At 45.9% G+C, this 18,023-nt stretch overlaps 1 protein-coding gene across 1 annotated transcript in view; it reads right to left on the bottom strand.

The window, feature by feature from the left end:
- Positions 1-18,023, bottom strand: part of EML5 (EMAP like 5) — a 129,104-nt gene that overhangs the window by 5,024 nt on the left and 106,057 nt on the right. Inside the window, exons 32-39 of the mRNA XM_045287615.1 lie at positions 17,831-17,851; positions 11,050-11,223; positions 8,584-8,792; positions 5,989-6,146; positions 4,716-4,830; positions 3,597-3,785; positions 3,239-3,411; positions 190-262 (exon numbers count right to left, since the gene is read on the bottom strand). Coding sequence (XP_045143550.1) covers positions 190-262; positions 3,239-3,411; positions 3,597-3,785; positions 4,716-4,830; positions 5,989-6,146; positions 8,584-8,792; positions 11,050-11,223; positions 17,831-17,851 — 1,112 coding nt within the window. The remainder of the gene's footprint in view (positions 1-189; positions 263-3,238; positions 3,412-3,596; positions 3,786-4,715; positions 4,831-5,988; positions 6,147-8,583; positions 8,793-11,049; positions 11,224-17,830; positions 17,852-18,023) is intronic.

Below are 18,023 nucleotides of genomic sequence, written 5' to 3'. Positions count from 1 at the left end.
TGCCACCCCAAAAGATTACTCCCAAAGACTGCTCAAACCGTGGATGAGAGGCCTGTGGAGAACAGGATGTTACGGGAGGAGCGCAGGCTGATGAACAGGAGCACTGGTGCCCGTGCATTCACCCATAGGAAGTGCTAAAGCAGAACCACCTTGGACAACTAGACACCCAGCCTTGGAACGCCGCCGTACCTGGAGGTGTCTGCTGTCAGCCGAGAAGTCCATTTGAATGACAAAACTTGGGATGTCTTTGCAGTAGCTGATTCTGTTAAGGGTGGGGCCCAGTGTTAAGTCATAAAAATCCACCGAGTTCTCACCAGACCCCACTGCCAGATAGCGGGAATCTGGACTAAATCTGGACATGTAACAAGACGTAAAAGATGGTTAGGCCACAGGAATGAACAGAAACTTTGAAGACCAGGGACTTCCTTTCTAACTTGACACCTGGCTTCCGAGGACCCGAGTTACCGTGGAGACTGAGTCATCCGTATTATAGGAAACAGGCAAGAGCTGTATTTTCCTTCATGTTTGTGCATTTCCTGAGATCTCACGTCATTTTAATAATGGCTATTATTTTTTTAACCGCTAAAAATTTCTTAATTAGTAAATGCCATAATTCACTAAAATAGGTTGCTTTCATCTGGAAAGATGATGTCCTAATTGGGGGTGGGGGAAATGTGACCTTAACACACCTTGGGTTATTAAAACAAAGTGACGCTAGAAGCTTGGAAGAGGTTTTTTTAAATGGCAAAGTGGAATTGCACTTTGAGATCATAGATAGAGGGGAGGCTGGATAATTCGGTCTTCTGGAAAGATCCCGAGTCTTGTCCAGGCCCATGGGGACTCAGGGAGGCTAAGGAAAGCCACTGTTAACTGTTCTTCCATGTTGAAGTTCTCTAAGGTTTCATTTTAAGAGTTTTCTAGTAAAAAGAGCACAAGCTTTCGACAGACTTGGGTCAGTAATCTTCAGATCACAGGTGTGTTCAGTAAACAGGAGCCTATTAAGATATCGTGTGAACCATGACAAATACAGGCTTAAGAAAGTCTCAGCTTCAGATTGTGGGGCCTAAGTCGTCAGATATTCAATGAGTGCTAATTAAATGGACTACCAGGGGTACCGCAAACCCAGAATACACCCCCCACATTCCAAAGCTATGTAATTTTTTTTTTTTTTTTTTTTACAAAATAACGTTATAACCCTCAAAGTGCTCTCCATTACACTTAATACATTTGTCAAATCTGCGATTCCATTCTTGGAAACATTTTTCAAACTCATCTGCTTGGATGGTTGACAGCACCTCCCTAGGTTTTTTCTACTCCTTTGTCATCATCAAATTGCTGTCCGTTCACATCCCTCTGCATTCACGGAAACAAACTGCATGGCGTAAGATCAGGTGAGTAAGGTGTATGGGGCAAGAAAGGCATGCTGTTTTTGTCAAAAGCCTGCACACTGAGATGGCTGCGAGAGCAGGTGCATTGTCATGGTGGCAAAACCAGTCCCCCGCCTGCCACAAATCAGGCCTTTTTTGTCGCACACTGTTGGGCAATCTTTTCAGGACCTCTAATTTAAACCAGCGGTTCTCAACTTGTGGGTCACTACCCCTTTGTGGGTTGAACAACCCTTTTACAGGGGTCACCCGATTCATAATAGTATTAAAATGGCAGTTATGAAGTAGCAATGAAAATAATTTTATGGTTGGGGGTCACCACCACATGAGGCACTGAATTAAAGGGTCACGGCATTAGGAAGGTTGAGAACCACTGCTCTAAACAGAAAGTTTGATTAACAGTCTGACCCGGTGGAACAAACTCCAAATGCACTCCCCCCCCCTTCTCGTAAAAAAAAAAAAAAGCGTTGTCTTGATCTTTGATTTCACGAACTTTTTGGGGGTGAAGTGATGATCGCGTCCATTGACCTCATTCGTGTTTGCTGTTGAGGTCCGAAGAATGGCACCGTGTCTTGTCACCAGTAATGACCTTGGGGAGAAGCCTGGGTCTCTTTCGGAGCTGTTTTTTTAAAGCATGGCATGTTTCCATTTGATGCTCTTTTTCCTGGTCAGAACCCAAGGCAACTTTCGCAGTGATCTTTCTCATTCCCAAATCTTCTGTTAAAATTTCCTGAACCTAGTTCCAGGGTAGCCCAGATAACTTCCCCCACCTCTTCAATGGCCCATCATCAGTCTTAGAGCACAAGTGCACGAATTTTGTGGACATTTTTGTCCATTTGGGAGGTCCAGAAAGAGGTTTGTCAGTCAAAATTTCACCTTTTTTGAAGTGAGAAAACTTTTACACTTGAGTTTTTCCCATAGTGCTATTCTTGTAAGCTGTGTTCAGTATCACAACAGTTTCTGTAGCATTTTTCCTGAGCAGGAAACAAAATTTCACAGCCACACACTTATCTCTCTTAAATTGGCCATCATAAAAAACAAGGTTTGGCTGAAACTGATTTTACAAAAAAATTAACCCGAGAGAACCTTTCCAGGCGACGCCACTGAGTACACTAACGGAGTGAGTTGCTGGATGCTCGCCTAGAGGGAAAAATGGGTACTATGAAAGCTCCGCTGAGAGGAGTTCCCTTTTTTGGTGGGGGAGGGAGTGGTGTGGTACCCCCTCATCTACTGAAAGGATCCCCCTCTTGGTATAGTGGGCTACGCACTGAGCTGCTAACCACAAGATCAGTGGTTCAAGCCCACCAGACCTCTGAAGAAGAAAGATGAGGTTGTCAACTCAAAAGTTCGAAGTCTTTGAAGCCCAAGGGGGCAGATAGTTCTACTCTGCCCTCTATGGCTATTATGAGCCAGAATTGACTTGATGGCAGTGTTTGGTTTCAGATACTCAAGTTGAAGTTCTTACGGGAATGACACGTATTATTAAGGAGGTGTTAGGAGTTGGACTTTATTTTTACAGGTGACAACTTCAGGAGGGCAGGTGCCTTTCTCCAGTGTTACAGGAGCGGATAGTTTTTTCACGAAGGTGAACTTTATGGGCGTGTCTGGTGTAACACCTATCAAACATTCCATGAGTGCTTGTATTATGCACTGTGATGGTGTCCAGTGGGTAGGTTTATAACATAGCAGAGAGAAGTATATAAGCAGCCATATTTCACAATTTATTATGCAAAAACATCGCTACATACAGGAATCTGGGAAGTTGTTTGAAGGCCTCAGGAAAGGGTGTCGAACGAACGCATGCAGGGTCTTGGGAAGCCAAGTTGGGAAAGCTAGTCCCTTTGTGGACTGACCTGATATCGTGGATGGCACCTCGCCGGTCTCTCTTCTTTCCCCATATTTTTAGAGAGCTCACCAATAAAATAATGAATTCTCCGCTTTTCATTCCAATAGCCACCATGTCCCCTTCAGGGCTGTAACACACAGTATGGGCAGCATGTCCCAAATTCACTTTGTTTAACGTCTTCTGCATAATGACCAAGAGAGTCAAAGAACTACATTAAGTACAGTACACGCACATTACACCATCCCCTCACTCCCCAATTCGCAACCCACAGCTCAAGGAGTTCTCTCAATGCTAACAAGTTTGGTCTCCCTGCCCTTCCGAGAAACCGTAACATTAAGTAAATAAATACAACAGTGTGCACCTACTTTATCAGCAATATCCCAGAGTCTCACTGTCCCGTCTTCTGCGGCCGAAAGAAAAAAGTCCCTGGAAGGGTGTGTTGCCAGTCCCCAGATGGGTCCGTCCACGTGGCCATTCACTAAAATATTACAAGCTGCGTTTTTCTCTCCGATTTCAATAATTTCAGCATTCCTTGTTCCTACTAATATCTTGCCCTGAAACAAACGGGGCCAGTATGTTTGACACAGATCACAAGGAGCTCTTACTTACCCAAGAATGAGGCTACTCTCCCGTCGGACACCTGGCTCCTGTTCTCACTGCTCCTTGTTAGCTGTCTGGCAGCTAGCTGTAAGGGGGTTAGCTCTTACAAACCTGTGATTACAGGCACTGGCCTGCAGGGCGCTGGGCTGGGTTGCTGCCGTCCAGGCCAGAGCACAGACTGGTTTTAAGGCAGTGGTTCTTAACCTTCCTAATGCTGCAACCCTTTCATGCAGTTCCTAATGTTGTGGTGACCCCCCAACCATAAATTATTTTTGTGGCTACTTCATCACTGTCATTTTGCTACTGTTATGAATCAGGTGACCCCTGTGAAAGAGTTGTTCGACCCCCAAAGGAGTTGCGACCCACAGGTTGAGAACTGCTGCTTTAAGCAAATGCTCCGGCTTCAATAATCCAGGTTTGGACTTTGACCATGGCATTTGAACCTTCTGCTCTCTAAAGTGTGTTTGGACTATAGGAAGAAAAGTACTGGGGCTTTTATTTGTACGTTTTTTAAGCAACCACCACAACAAAGAGACCTAATAATTAGCAGACAGACAAGATAATGAACCTAAATTATAAATACACCTCTCAGGAGCACATGCTTACAGCATTTTGTTAAAGCAGGGTTATGTGTTTTGTTTCTAAATGGAGGCAGCACCACTACTTAAAATGAGCCCAGGAAGGAAGGTCTATTCTGTCTACATAATTCAGGCTTCAAACAGGTGTTTGGATGCAGGGAGACGAGTTTCTTTTCTTAGCCACTGGTACAAAGACAGTGGGTGTGTGCAGGAAGGGCAGGTGAGTCTGGCCAGGAATCCCTCTTCAGAACTGCACTGACAGGGCGTGAGCAGCTTGGGGCTAACTGCTGCTGCGTGTGGACTTACTTTGCTTCTGCACACAGAACGCACACAGTCCGTGGCTTGTCCTGTCTCCAGCCTGAAGGCCCGGCATCGCCTCAGCTCCTGGTCCCACAGTTTAACTGCTCCTCCTTCTTTTGACCTAAGGAAATCACAGCCCAAACCAAAATAGGTGGTTATTATTATTAGCCTTAACTTTTTATTATAAACAAATAAATTCAAGGCAATACGAAAAGAAGTTCTAAATTTATAGTATGCTTCCAATAGCCTACACTTTTCCTGGCAATTTTAAGATCCACCCCATTGCCTCCCGACAGCAGAACCGCTCCGCAGAGTTTCCGAGGCTGTGCATCTAGGAGGCGACTGCTCTCCTGGACGGTGGCTGACATAAACATTCAGCTAGAGCCCATTTTATATTGTGAAACTCTATTTTGGGGATATGGGAAGAAACACTTATTTTCCCCTAATTCTTGATTGAGATGTACAAAGTGACTTTACAAAATGATTTTTATAAAAAGCAGCTGTGATGAGAATTGTACGAGCCCCCAATAAAATAATTTTTTAAAAAAGCAGCTGACTCATAGGGACCCTAGAGAGGGTAGAAACTGTGCCCTGTGAATTTCCCCCCCTTTCTTTAATTGCATTATTTTAATTCCTTATGGTTCATAACATTTTAGATGTTGTACCCAAAATGGCATTCAGAATTTCATCTATGTGAAGTTCCAAAGATGGGTAAATAAAATTGATCTCTTCCTGCATCACTGGGTAGCAGAGTCAATTCAATTAAGAATTCTTTACATTAGAAGTGACTACAAGTTGAGACCCACATTATGATTTTAATTCACTACCTAGTTTTTTTTAAAATCATTTTATTGGGGGTCGAGACTAGACTAACTACACGAGTAGAAAGTCGTGTCTTTCTCTTTGGGACCAGCTGGTGGTTTCAAACTGCTGACCCTGCCGATTGCAGCCCAATGCATAACCGCTACACCAGGGCTGCTGTAGGTCTACTACTCAGCAAATACATATATAGCCACAACATAGGAAGCCAGACCATCTGGACCTGCTGGGCAAATACCTGCCCACACCTCGGGAAAATCACCCCAGTTGTTGGAGTTTAGGTTTAACAAGAAGAAGAAAAACACAAACAGCAATTTGAGACCCGGAAGATGAACTAACAGAAGGCACATCAAAGGTCCTGGTCCAGCCCAGAGGCTGGCTGAGATAGCCTAGAAACTCCCAGGGCATCTCGGGGGTGACCACGCTGGGCGCACAGAGGCTGGGCACGGAGCAGACTCACGGCCGTTCCTTGCCACCAGTGACGATCAGGCCATCTCGCAGGGTGGTGTACATGGCGAACACGGGCCCGTTGTGAGCTCTGGCCACGATCCGACCCAGGACGTGGTCTTTCCACACACACACGTCACCACTGATGGTACCTGTAAACGTCAAGTTATTCTGAAAAGGAGTGGGGAGGGGGAGACAAACTCATCAAAAGTTCAGGCAGAGGTCAGGTCAAACAGACGTGCTTCCCTAAGTCGGTGTGGGCGACCTCACCTGCCTTTGACACACAGGGCATGGAGCTGGGGGTGGGGGCGTGGGGAGGCTGGGGTCCCCAGGCCCAAGTCAGAAAACCTGAGAACTGGAGCCTCAGCTCTGTCAGGACCAGCTGGCTCCCTCTCCAGTCCTGTGGCTTCTTAGCTGGAATCACTGGGCAAGGTGTAACCTCGGATCTGGGGGCTGGGGCTGGGTCCTTCCTAGTCTACATCAGTCCTCCTCCTCCTCCTCCCTCCTCCCTCTTCTACTTCCTCCTCCTCCTCCTCTGCATGGACCCTGCCCTTTGAGCGAAAGCTTCCTTCCAAGACAAACAGGAAGTGAGGGGAACCTCCAATTAGGTTTGAGGAAAATCGTTTTTTTGTCACAAGAAGTAAACCTATGATCTATGTGGCAAAGTTGTGAGATTTTTCCAGATTTCGCCAGTACCTGCATGGAATGAGCATTTGCCATGATTTCTTAAGATCAAACTGGCAAAGGTTAATGTCCCTTGTTTCAAACACTCCAGTAGCTCCGTTTGTCCCTGTTCTAGAGCAGCAGTCCTCAACCTGAGGGTCGCGACCCTTTGGGGGTTGGGGGGTGTGTCAAATGACCCTTTCACGGGGGTCACCTGATTCACAAGAGTAGCAAAATGACAGCGATGAAGTAGCCATGAAAATAATGTCATGGTTGGGGGTCACCACCACATGAGGGCCTGTCTGAAAGGGTCACGGCATGAGGAAGGTGGAGGACCGTTGCTCCAGAGGCTGGGAAGCCCCCAGTTTGCTCTGCGAACAGCATTCCCGACGGCTCATTTATGCTGAAGCTGGGGACCTTGAATTCTGCATCCTGTGCTATTTCCGTCCCATTTCAGCTTCACGTTTAGAGCAAAAATATGGAAAAATCCATTTCAAACTCAAAATAATATGGAAAAGACCTAACCAAGTTGGTGCCGACTCACAGTGACCCTACTGGGCAGGGTAGAAGTGCCCCGGTGAGTTTCTGAGACTGTCACTCAGGAGTAGACAGCCTTGACTGTCTCTACAGAACTGGCTGGTGGTTTTGAACTGATGACCCTGTGGGTAGCAGCCCAACGTATAACCATTATGCTACCAGGGCTTCTGGGAAGGGGCTGAATTTGAGTTATAATGAAAAATATCAACAATTTCCTTTCTTTCCCCCCATCTTTCTGAGATGCCCTGTAGCAATCTAACGCTGGCTTTAAATTCCTTGGCAGCCATGAAGATCCTTCACGTCTCGCATTTGCATGCCACACATGTGTCTCTAGGAGCGCATCTCCTCACACCTTTATCTACAATCAGATCTACAATCAGAATGTAAACGCTATGGGTGCAGCAGCCGGTATCTTACTCCCCTTGCCTTTCCCATATAGCCCCCAGCGCAGGCTGCTCACCGATGCTTAAGCCAAACACAAGCCTGCTGGTGAGGCTGTGTGAGGGCACGTTCTTACTGCGGCAGCATCCCGCATAAGAAGTCAGTCCTTTCATCTTTGAGCTTATTGTCTACTGGGAATGGGCAATGGACTGCAAATGGCATCGCACAAGTAAAGACGGTAGACCTAACAGATGTCGGAAACATTAGATCTGCAGAGGAAGGACGGCCTGTGTATTCAGAATCCCCACGGTGCTCAACTGCATGTTGGCAAGGCGTGTGCACTTCCAGCAGCCTTTTTCTCAAAAGCCCAAGTGCACAGAAGGTGGGAAAGTGTTGGGTTTCGTCCCTCACATCCCGCAGAGACTTTAAGAAGGAGCCCTGCTTGTTTAGGTTTGCATGAAGTGGAGGAGTTATGAGCCGCAGCGCTGAGGCCAAGCACAAAGGGGAAGAGATGTGGATTATAAACCGCAGGCAGGTGAGACAACTCGGGGAGAGGGCTCTTGGCTTGGGCCCTCTTTTCATCTAGACCAGGAATTATGCTCTCCTGTCTCTTGTCTTCTTCTGAATTAGAGAAGCAACAAGTATGGGGATAAAAAGCCAAGAAAATCCTTGGTACTAGAGCCACCTTAAATCCCTTGAAAATCTAGTGTCTGGATTTTTACCTTGGCAAATATTTTTAAGGGTCCCTAGAAACTATTAGGAAGAAATGTTAGGCTATTTAGGGGGTGGCTGCAAGATTGGCCATGGCCCCAGGACGCCTGTTTTATCCTAATCCTTCTCCCTTGCTCTAGAGCTTCCCTACCGGCTCCCTGATTTTGAAAGCACCAGGCGTCTGAAAGAGGAGATTGGGCCCTAAGTGAGGAAAGGCTGAGCAGACCACAGCGGCCTGGACACAACACTGAACGTCTGCTGTTGTCACTCACAGTCCCCCCCCCACCCCCCGCCCCAGGCATCTGGGGAGACATACTGCACCAAAGGCTACGGAGAGCATGGTCTGCAGGCGGACGTCGTCCAGCGTGCTCAGCACCCCTTTCCGGCTCAGAAGAGCCCTTCCTGCCAGCGTCCAGAACTTCACGTGCCTCACGCCCACCGAGACAAACTGGCTGTCCGAGTCGGGCCGGAATTCTGCCACAAAAATACGCTGGTTGTGACCAGCTCTGCTGGCAATTCGGTCACCTGGCCAAGAAGGTCGAAGAAAACAATGGGGGTTAGTTGAACTAGGCTGTTGTTGTTTTTAATTTAATCATTTTATTGGGGGCTCTTACAGCAATTATCACAATCCATCCACCCATCCATTGTGTCAAGCACATTTGTACGTTACCATCATCAGTTTCAAAGCATTTTCTTTCTGCTTGAGCCCTTGGTATCAGCTTATTTTTTTCCTGGCTCCCCCCGCTCCCTTGTGAACCCTTGATAACTTATAAATTGCTATTTTCATATTTTACACCAACTGCTGTCTCCTTTCACCCATTTTTCTGTTGTCCATCCCCCTGGGCGGAGTGTCATATGTCGATCATTGTGAATAGTTCCCCCTTTCTCGTCCCACCTTCCCCTACCCTCCTGGTATCGCTACTTTCATTATTGGTCCTAAGGGGTTTATCTGTCCTAGATTCCCTGTGTTTCAAGCTCTTATCTGTGCCAGTGTACTACTATCTGGTCTAGCCCTATTTGTAAGGTAGAATTGGGGTCATGATAGTGGAGGGGAGGAAGCATTAAAGAACTAGAAGAATGCTGTATGTTTTGTCGGTGCTATACTGCACCCTGGCTGGCTCATCTCTCCCTTGTGACCCTTCTGTGAGGGGATGTCCAGTTGTCTACAGATGGGCTTTGGGTCTCCACTCCGTGCTCCCCCTCGTTCACATTGGTATAATTGTTTGTGCTGGGTCTTTGAAGCCTGATCCCTGATCCCCTCGACACCCCATGATCACACAGGCTGGTGTGCTTCTTCCATGTGGGCTTTATTACTTCTCAGCTAGATGGCCTCTTGTTTATCTTCAAGCCTTTAAGACCCCAGGTGCTATATCTTTTGGAGGCCATCAGCTTTCTTCACCACATTTGCTTATGTACATGTTTGTCTTCAGCGATCATAGATCTATTTCCCTATCGTTATATAGACATATATTTACACAAGTACGTGGAACTTGTCTATTTTTACAAGAAAAAAATACTTTAAAAAGCAGAACAAAGCAAGGCAGGCAAAGGGCCTGTCGCCGGCCCTGCTGCCTCACCGTGACGTGAGAGACAGCCCCTTGCAGGGAGGGTCCCATCCTTCTCACATACTTTTTTCAAGTGTTGCGTGTGCTTTGGAGAGCTGTGTCACCAGTTTGGTTTTCGGAACCGGTTGTTACATCATCTAGTGTCAATCTGAGAGGATTGTGAGTGAAGGGGTGGAGTCTGGCCTGTCACTCAAGATATAACCAATGAGGCCTCTGTGTGGGCATGGCCTTCTCCTGAGAATTCTGGGAACTCCTGGATTTCCTCCTTGGAGGCCACAGACACTTCTCTCTCTCTGCTCACTTCCTTGGAGACTCTCTGCTGACAAGGCTGACTCCCTGCGACACATCCCTGAGGAGAAGCCACATGGACCTACCCCGATGCAGCCAGAAACCTGGAGCTGGAAAAGCCATATGGAGACCCCTGCCAGCGCTGAGATGCTTACAGTGCCACTGGATCCACAAGACTGTGCATCCGCTGGCCTGGGATCTTCCTGCATTCAGCATCATTGCATGTGTTTGTGGGTCAGAAGAGGACTTTATAGACTGGTGTCGGACATATGGGCTAATATCAGGCTTATGGACTTGATCTGGACTGGGCTGGGATGTTTTCTCAATATTCAACTGCTCTTGTAAATAAACCTCTTTCTTAAACACATATGAGGGTCTATGAATTTGTTTCTCTGGTCTACCCAGACCAACATAGGAACCGTATCCCTGGATGTTCCCTGGGTAGCTCCATGAGCTTTGTTTCATGAAAACATTTCATCGGAAGCATTGGAGGTAACATTAGGCCATTCACCTTCCATTCTCACATAAAATGGACTCTGTTCTCATTCTTGGTTCAGAGGCATGCTAACCAATCTTATCATTAATAATTAGCAAAGAAAATCAAGTAGTAGTTTCTGATTTGAAACAACAACAACAACCAATCAGAAGTGGATGGTGTATGCTACTGGTAACTTGCATGGATGTTACCTGTTTGGTGAGTGCAAATATTAAAGACAATATTAATGTTATCCCAGGGTGCCTTCCACCCCTTGTTTTCTAGACAGGGTTTAAGGCGTCCTAGTAATTCTAGGATTTCTCTTCCTTGACTAGAGTTAAACAGTGCCTTTCCATGTGGATCAGACTTCGTCTTTTCCCATCGTATACCTGACCTAGTCCCCTAGTCTGCTTATCTTTGGGGCGGGAAAAACCACACCGGAAAAGCCTCCTACCTTCCTGCCACCTCCAAACAGTGATGGTGTGCTCCGGGTCGAGTCCCACAGACAGCAGCAATCTGCCAGTCGCGCTGAAGCTGACGGAACCGACGCCCTTGGAGTGGTAGCAGCGCAGCACCGATACGGTCTGCTTGTTCATCGCATCCCAGATGTGGATCGAAGGGGCTGTGGCTACGTAAAGATAAATGCCACACGGGGTTACCGTACCGGCCGGGAGGGTTTCTATTGCGAACACTTGATGTAGGCCTATCTCAGAAACACAGGAAATGCGGCAATGCACGTGACACAAAACACCTCAAAAGTCAGCCTCGAGTAAGAGAGAAGAAAGGGGAGGGGAGGGGAGGGGAGGGAGAAACCACCAAGGACTCTGTGAAGGCCATGATCTAAATTGTATGTTGGCAATGGGTGGTGGGGAGGGGGGGATAGACAAGCAAATCAACCAGTTGCATCTTTAAGCAACCCCTCAAGACCAACGCCCGCTTTGTATATAATTTAAACCTTTATGTCACCAGGGGGCTATCAAACATGACGCCATACCCACAGGGGACGGTCTGTGGGTGGTCAAAGAGGTGCCACGTGGAAACCAACGGGCAGAAAGCAGTGCAGCAAACCACCTGGGCAGCTCGCGAAAGAACTTTTCAGACAGGCAGCTCCCAACGGAGAGCCATTGAACCTGTTCACATGGTCGTAGGACAGCAATTTTCCATGCCTTCTTTTTAAACAGGGTTTCATAGCAGAAATGAGTAAAATGAAAAGTTTTTTAAAATAATCTTTTAAAAATATATAATGAGGAGGCTTCAGAGAGTTCATGGAGAAATGAAGAGATAACAGAATTTTGTGCATCCCCCCCTCCCCCATCGCTGGTGTTCACCTTCAGTAGTCTGCTTCTGCTGCTTAAAAAATAATCCCCATCTCTGTATTTTGTAAATAACCGAGTCTTACCTCTGTATTCTCCGTGAGTCATGAAATACACTCTACAAAAAATGATTCTTTAAGTCAATTCAGCAGCTAATTTTGGTCTCAGAGTATAAAATCTTGCTAGCAAGGTAATAAAAATACTAAACTACACCTGCTTCCCACTGGACATCTGTTCTGGGTATTACAGAAAAGTGTTCAGTAAGATGAGCTGCCTTGAAGAAATCATGCAATGCAGAAACAAATGTTGGTCTCTAAAGAAAATCTTTTGATACATGTAGACGAGGGTGTACATAACCTGCTGCTTACAATCTACCCAAACCCCCAAACCACACCTGTTTTCACTGCAGCGTTTCTGAGGTTGTGAATCTTTATGGGAGAAATGTATATGAATTGTTTAAGGAAAAGCTGAACTCCGGTGTAAGCTTCACCCAATTCACAATCAAAAGTAGGGGGAAGACACCTTTACGGGAGAGACCATCCCATCCTTCGCCCAGAGAACGGCTGGTGGGATGGAGCTGCAGTTCGTTGTTCAATGCTTCCCCAGCAGCGGCCCAGAACTCTTTGTTTATAGTCTACAATTTGCTAAATTAAATCTGATAGTTCTTCAAACAATGCAGTTAAAAAGGATTAAACCTGACTTCAAATTTAAATCTCACTAAGCAAAACTTGTTCAAATATGTAACACGAGTTAAAAAAGAAAAAAAAAAACAAAAACAAAAGGGAAAAAAGCAAAAAAAACATACCCTCTGATAATAAAACAGGTCAGGTTTTTGTAAAGACAAATGACAGTGATTTAAATATTGAAATTAAGCGTTGGACAAAAATTACAACCGTTCCTCAGTCACAGCAAGTCCAGGGAAGCTTCCGCTCAGCAAGGATGGCAAGCACCCTCCTGTCAGTGTTCAAATATCGCACAATCAAGGTACCGACTGCGAGGGCCCATTGGGGGAAGGGCCCCCTCGGGCTCCCAGTGTAATGGCGACAGGGACGGCCTGCCAGGTCTCCCTCCTGTGGAGCCGCTGGGTGGTTCAAACTGCCAGTCTCTGGTCAGTGGGTGAGTGCGCGAAGGTGACGGCCGACATGGTAGATGACCCCACACTTGTTGGCCCGTGCTCAGTAGAGAAGCATCGCGACGTCTGTTTACAAAATGCCACTCTGCACAGCTCGCAGAAGACAGGCGGCCAAACGCGGGGGCAGGGAGCGGACGGTCAAGATGCCCCAGCAGGTGGTTTTTGCTTCCCGATTTCAAATGCGTTCTGTTGATCAAACACGTAGATAGCAACTCGAATGACCGAGCTGCTCACGGTCAAGGGGGTGGCTAGACACTGCCTGCAGGGAGTTACGTTTTCAACCATATGACAGGTGGCAGTGGGGAACAGAGTGTTTACATCGGGGGCCGTACTTGAAATAAAATGCCTGTAAACACCGGGGCCCCTCTACATGACGAGGCTCGGACACCTCGCTTTGAGTCTGTTTAAGTGTCCATCATTTGAAAAACGGCCACTCGCCATGTTACCTGGGGGGCTGTGAGGTCCCAGCGCCAAAAACGAGAACAAAAAAGTTCTGTCCCTTGTGGCAGGCAGCCACCCTGTCACCACCTGATGGCTGAGTCAACACCACCATGGTGGCCATCTGTACTGGCCCCCGACGCGACGCCGTGGTGGTCCTCAACGAGCAAGCGCAGGTCTGAGACCGCCTGCCCGTCTGACTGGCGTGCTAATGCGTTTCCTTATTGTCCGAGCAGAGAGACCAGGCGCGGGGACCCTGACGCAAACGGCGATCAAGGCCATGGCCCTCACTCGTGGTGGAAGTATCTTCAGGGCCAGGAAGTTCAAATTCTTAGTCCCAGAGACTAAGGGCTGGCACAGTTTTTGTTCCCTACTAAGGGCTGGCACAGTTTTTGTTCCCTACTAAGTCAAATGTTTCCTACACGAATATCTAATATGTATCTAAATGTACATATCGAATGGATCAAAATGTATACATCCAATGACAGCCTAGCTAATGTATCAAAATGATCATCACACCACACCTTTTCTAACGTAGGTATTTCCTCTCCCACATGCCAAAGTAACCATTTCAACTTTATTCTCTTCAAACTGATACCCACTTGCCCAGCTCCTCCAACCTACGACCTCCTTAAATTCCTTTTAAAATTTTGTTTACTTTTAAGTTCAGACTATGCACAATTAAAAGACTAAACAAATTATAGTAACATCATGGTATGATCTATTAAATGGGGCAGATTGTATTACAGCCAAGAATTTAGACTCTATCTATCTATCTATCTATCTATCTATCTATCTATCTATCTATCTATCTAATCTATCATCTATGGTTTCTATTCTTGCTAGCTTAAGAATTCCGGTGCCAGAGAGTCTAACTGGAGAGGAAAGGGCAGCCCAGAGTCAGGCAGAGACAGCGCTTGACTGTACTTCTCGGTACCCTCCCCCATTCTTTCCCGTGCCTGTGGTGGCTGTCTCTGCTCTTATTAGATGCTCTAACCCCCCTCCTGATTCACAGTCTCTGCTCTGAGTCTTGTTGGCTTTTTTGGGAAACGGTGGGTCAGCTTGGGACCCTCAAAGCAGGTCTCAGTCTAGAACCCCTGTCACAGCTCACCGCAGGGCTGTCATTTCGCTATCATGCTGGGCTGATAGCTGAACGCCCCGTCTCTAAGGGAAACAAAAAAAACCAGAAAGAAAACCCCTATCACTTTATTATACTTATCACCATTGTAAACCATCTTGCTAGTTTAAAACTTTACTTAGCTATAGTCTGTCTCCCTCTAGAGCAGGAACTGGCAAACGTTTGTTGGTTAAGGGGCAGGGAAGAGGCAAAAGCCAAGGTATCACACAGGTACTTATCTGTAGGTGACAGAGATAGCCATGCAAAGAGGGCTTGACACACTTCGTCATGAGGATCCCAGAGGCAGCCTGCAGGATGCACGGCACCTCAACCAAAAAGGAAACCTTTATATCGGGATCAACAAGTAACATCATAATCAACAGGTAGACAATGAAATGATCAAGGATTAATTTTACGTGGGTCCACAAGGAGCACCCGCAGAAGCAGCAGTCAAGAACTCAGAGGGTGTATGTACCCTGCATTCGGCAAAACTGCTGCACAAGGCCTCTTTAGCTGTCACTTGACGATTAAGGTGCTCCTGACCCGGGTCACGTATTTTCAATCACCTTTATGCATGAGAAAGTGGGACAAAAAACGTGAAGAACGAATGCCTTTGGCTTGGGTTGGCTAAAGACTATTGAATCTACCATGGCTTCCCAGAAGAACCATCACATCTGTGCTGGAGAAAGTCCAGCCAAAATGCCCCGAGAAGTGAGATGAGCAGATTTTGTCTCTTGTACTGGCGATGTGTCATTAGGAAGACCTGATCCCCGGAAGAGGACGTGCTTGGTACAGTAGGGGCACAAAAGGAAGAGTCTCAACGAGGTGGGACGGCAGCAGACTACAATATGCTCAGTACCTGAAGACAGCATTGATGTCATGAGAGAGATAACACATTTTCACCGTTTTATTGAGAAAATGGTTAATAAAAAAAAAAAGTACAATTACAACACATAGCTAGCACTTATAAGGAGACGTGGTGGCACTGTGGTTAGGTGCCACGCTGCTAACTTCTAGGTCAGTAGTTCAAACCTATGAGCTGTCTGTGGGAGAAGATGAGGCTGCCTGCTCCCACAAAGACTTCCTGTCTCAGAACCCCTGTCGGGTTGCTATGAGTTGGAATCCACTCAATGGCAGTGGGTTGGTTTGGGTTTAAGAAGAAGAGTAGGATAATCTGTGGGATCACATTTCACTTAATTGGGGTTCAAAGTTACAGCTCTCTATTATCAAACTTGATTGCAAATGTTCACCAGTGAACATGGATTTACAATGTGATTTTACAACCAACATCCAAAATGTCTTTTTACACAGATTAAAAGGAAAAAAGTCACTTCCATCGAGTCAATTACGACTCATAGTGATTCTATAGGATAGGATAGGACTGCCCCTGTGGGATTCCAAGACTAACCCTTCACAGGAGTAGAAAGAAAGCCATGAGACAGCTGGTGGTTTCAAACTGCTGATCTTGTGGTTAACAGCCCAATTCATAACAACTGTGCCACAAGGGCTCCTAGACAGATGCTGTTAAATTCTGTTATCAACCTACAAACATCTAATTTTAACTGAGTATACACACTGCTAGAAAAGCCTTTTGAGAATTCGATTAGTCTTTTGTGCTCTTTGCTCTTTATTGCATTGTAGAATATACATCTTAAATTGAAGATTAGGCAAGAAGTTCCTCACTTTGATAATTAACACAGATTTTTTTATGTGTGCATTATTTTTTGGTCCTTGCATCAAATTCTGGAAAAGAATTTGACTTAAGCAGTAGCGTGAGCACGGAAAATACATTGGCTGAAAATCCCTGTAGGAATGGAGACCTCCCTTCCTGTTTTAAGTCTTAATAGCACAAGGAAAGTACCAGGCAGCCTGACATTACTGGGATTCAAACATTAGTTGAAATCAAATGACCATCACAGAATCTGCTGTTTTGTGCTGTTATTTTAGGTTGAATTCATCACAAAACATTTCTAACGTCTACACCCAAAGCTAATTTCCAAAGTGATTCGGTGTTCGATAATAGTGGTTGATGGTAATTCTCCTCCTGAAGATTTTGAGTCTTAATCCGAACCCATTATCCTGGAGTTGACTCCTATTCATAGCAACTCTGTCGAGACTGTAAACCTTTGTAACCTCATCTTTCTCTTGCAGAGCGGCTGGTGGGTTTGAACTGCTGACTCTGTGGATAGCAGACCAATGCTTATCTCATGGTGCCACCAGAGTTCCTTCAGTCTTGATCCAGAGCTTCAGAATTGACCTTCAAACTTTCCTATGACTAAGCCCTCAAACTGCTGTGTGGGAGGCCAAGTCTAGGTATTCAGCTACTATTTCCCATACGAACTCCTAAAAGAAATGATGGTCCAGTCTTTGAGAGTGAATGGAGTTCCGAGTTACCAGCTGTTCTTGTCAGCTTCTGTCTCGTTGATCCTGATTCATGGCGACCCCGTATGTGCAGTGACTTTCAAGTGTGAGACTTTGCAGAAGCAGGTGGAGTCCTATCTCTGGAGTTGTCAGTGAGTGGGTTTGAACTCTTCTCACCTACTAGTCAGTAGAATGCTTGATCATTTAAAGCCCCTGCCCGTGAGTAATGCTGACTCATAGTAACAGCATATAGGGCTTCCAAGGCTTTAAGTCAGTGGTTCTCCACCTGGGGGTCGAACGACCCTTTCACAGGGGTTGTCTGATTCATAACAGTAGCAAAATGACAGTGATGAAGTAGCAACGAAAATAATTTTATGGTTGGGGGTCACCACCGCATGAGGAACTGTCTGAAAGGGTCGCGGCATGAGGAAGGGGGAGGACCGCTGCTGTAAGCCTTCAGAGAGCAGACAGCCTGGTCTTTTTGCTGAGGAGCCGCTGGGGCGAGCGGGTGTGAACCACTGGTCTTCAGTGCGCAGCCTGCTGATTACCTAAGACCGCCAGCTGGGCTGTCTTTCCGCAAATATGATATTGGTATGTAAGAATCCTTTTGATGACTAAATAAGTTAATTCATGTAAAGGTCTTATAACAATGCAGGGCATACTTAAAAGATAAAAAAAAGTAATAGATTTAGAAAACAAATCAGCTTCTCTGGCCATTATTATACCAGATCCGGCTCACTCTCATGATATCATAAGAATGCAGTTTTCATTTTCAAAAGTCAGAGTAGGTTGGAGCATCTTACTACTCTAAAGAAAATCAGAGTGTCATATTTAAACAAAATAGCTAAGACAGAAAATGTTAAATTTTCCTTACCTGACATGTCTGCTGAATCACCTACAATGGAAAAGCAGCAAAAGAATTATCCATAAACAGCATGAATACTAAATGTAAAATCTGCAAAACCCTAACTCTAAAAGAGTGATTTTAAATAACAATAAAATAACTCATGGTATGACATTAAATTTAGAAAATTATTCAAAGTAAAAAAAAGTCCATATTTCCACAG

The sequence above is a fragment of the Echinops telfairi genome, unplaced genomic scaffold, assembly GCF_000313985.2.
Source record: "Echinops telfairi isolate 266 unplaced genomic scaffold, ASM31398v2 ScPeMD7_18;HRSCAF=68, whole genome shotgun sequence".
NCBI classification, from domain to species: Eukaryota; Metazoa; Chordata; class Mammalia; order Afrosoricida; family Tenrecidae; genus Echinops; species Echinops telfairi.
Note: the sequence above shows the minus strand (reverse complement) of the source record. Positions and strands in the feature narration are given on the sequence as shown.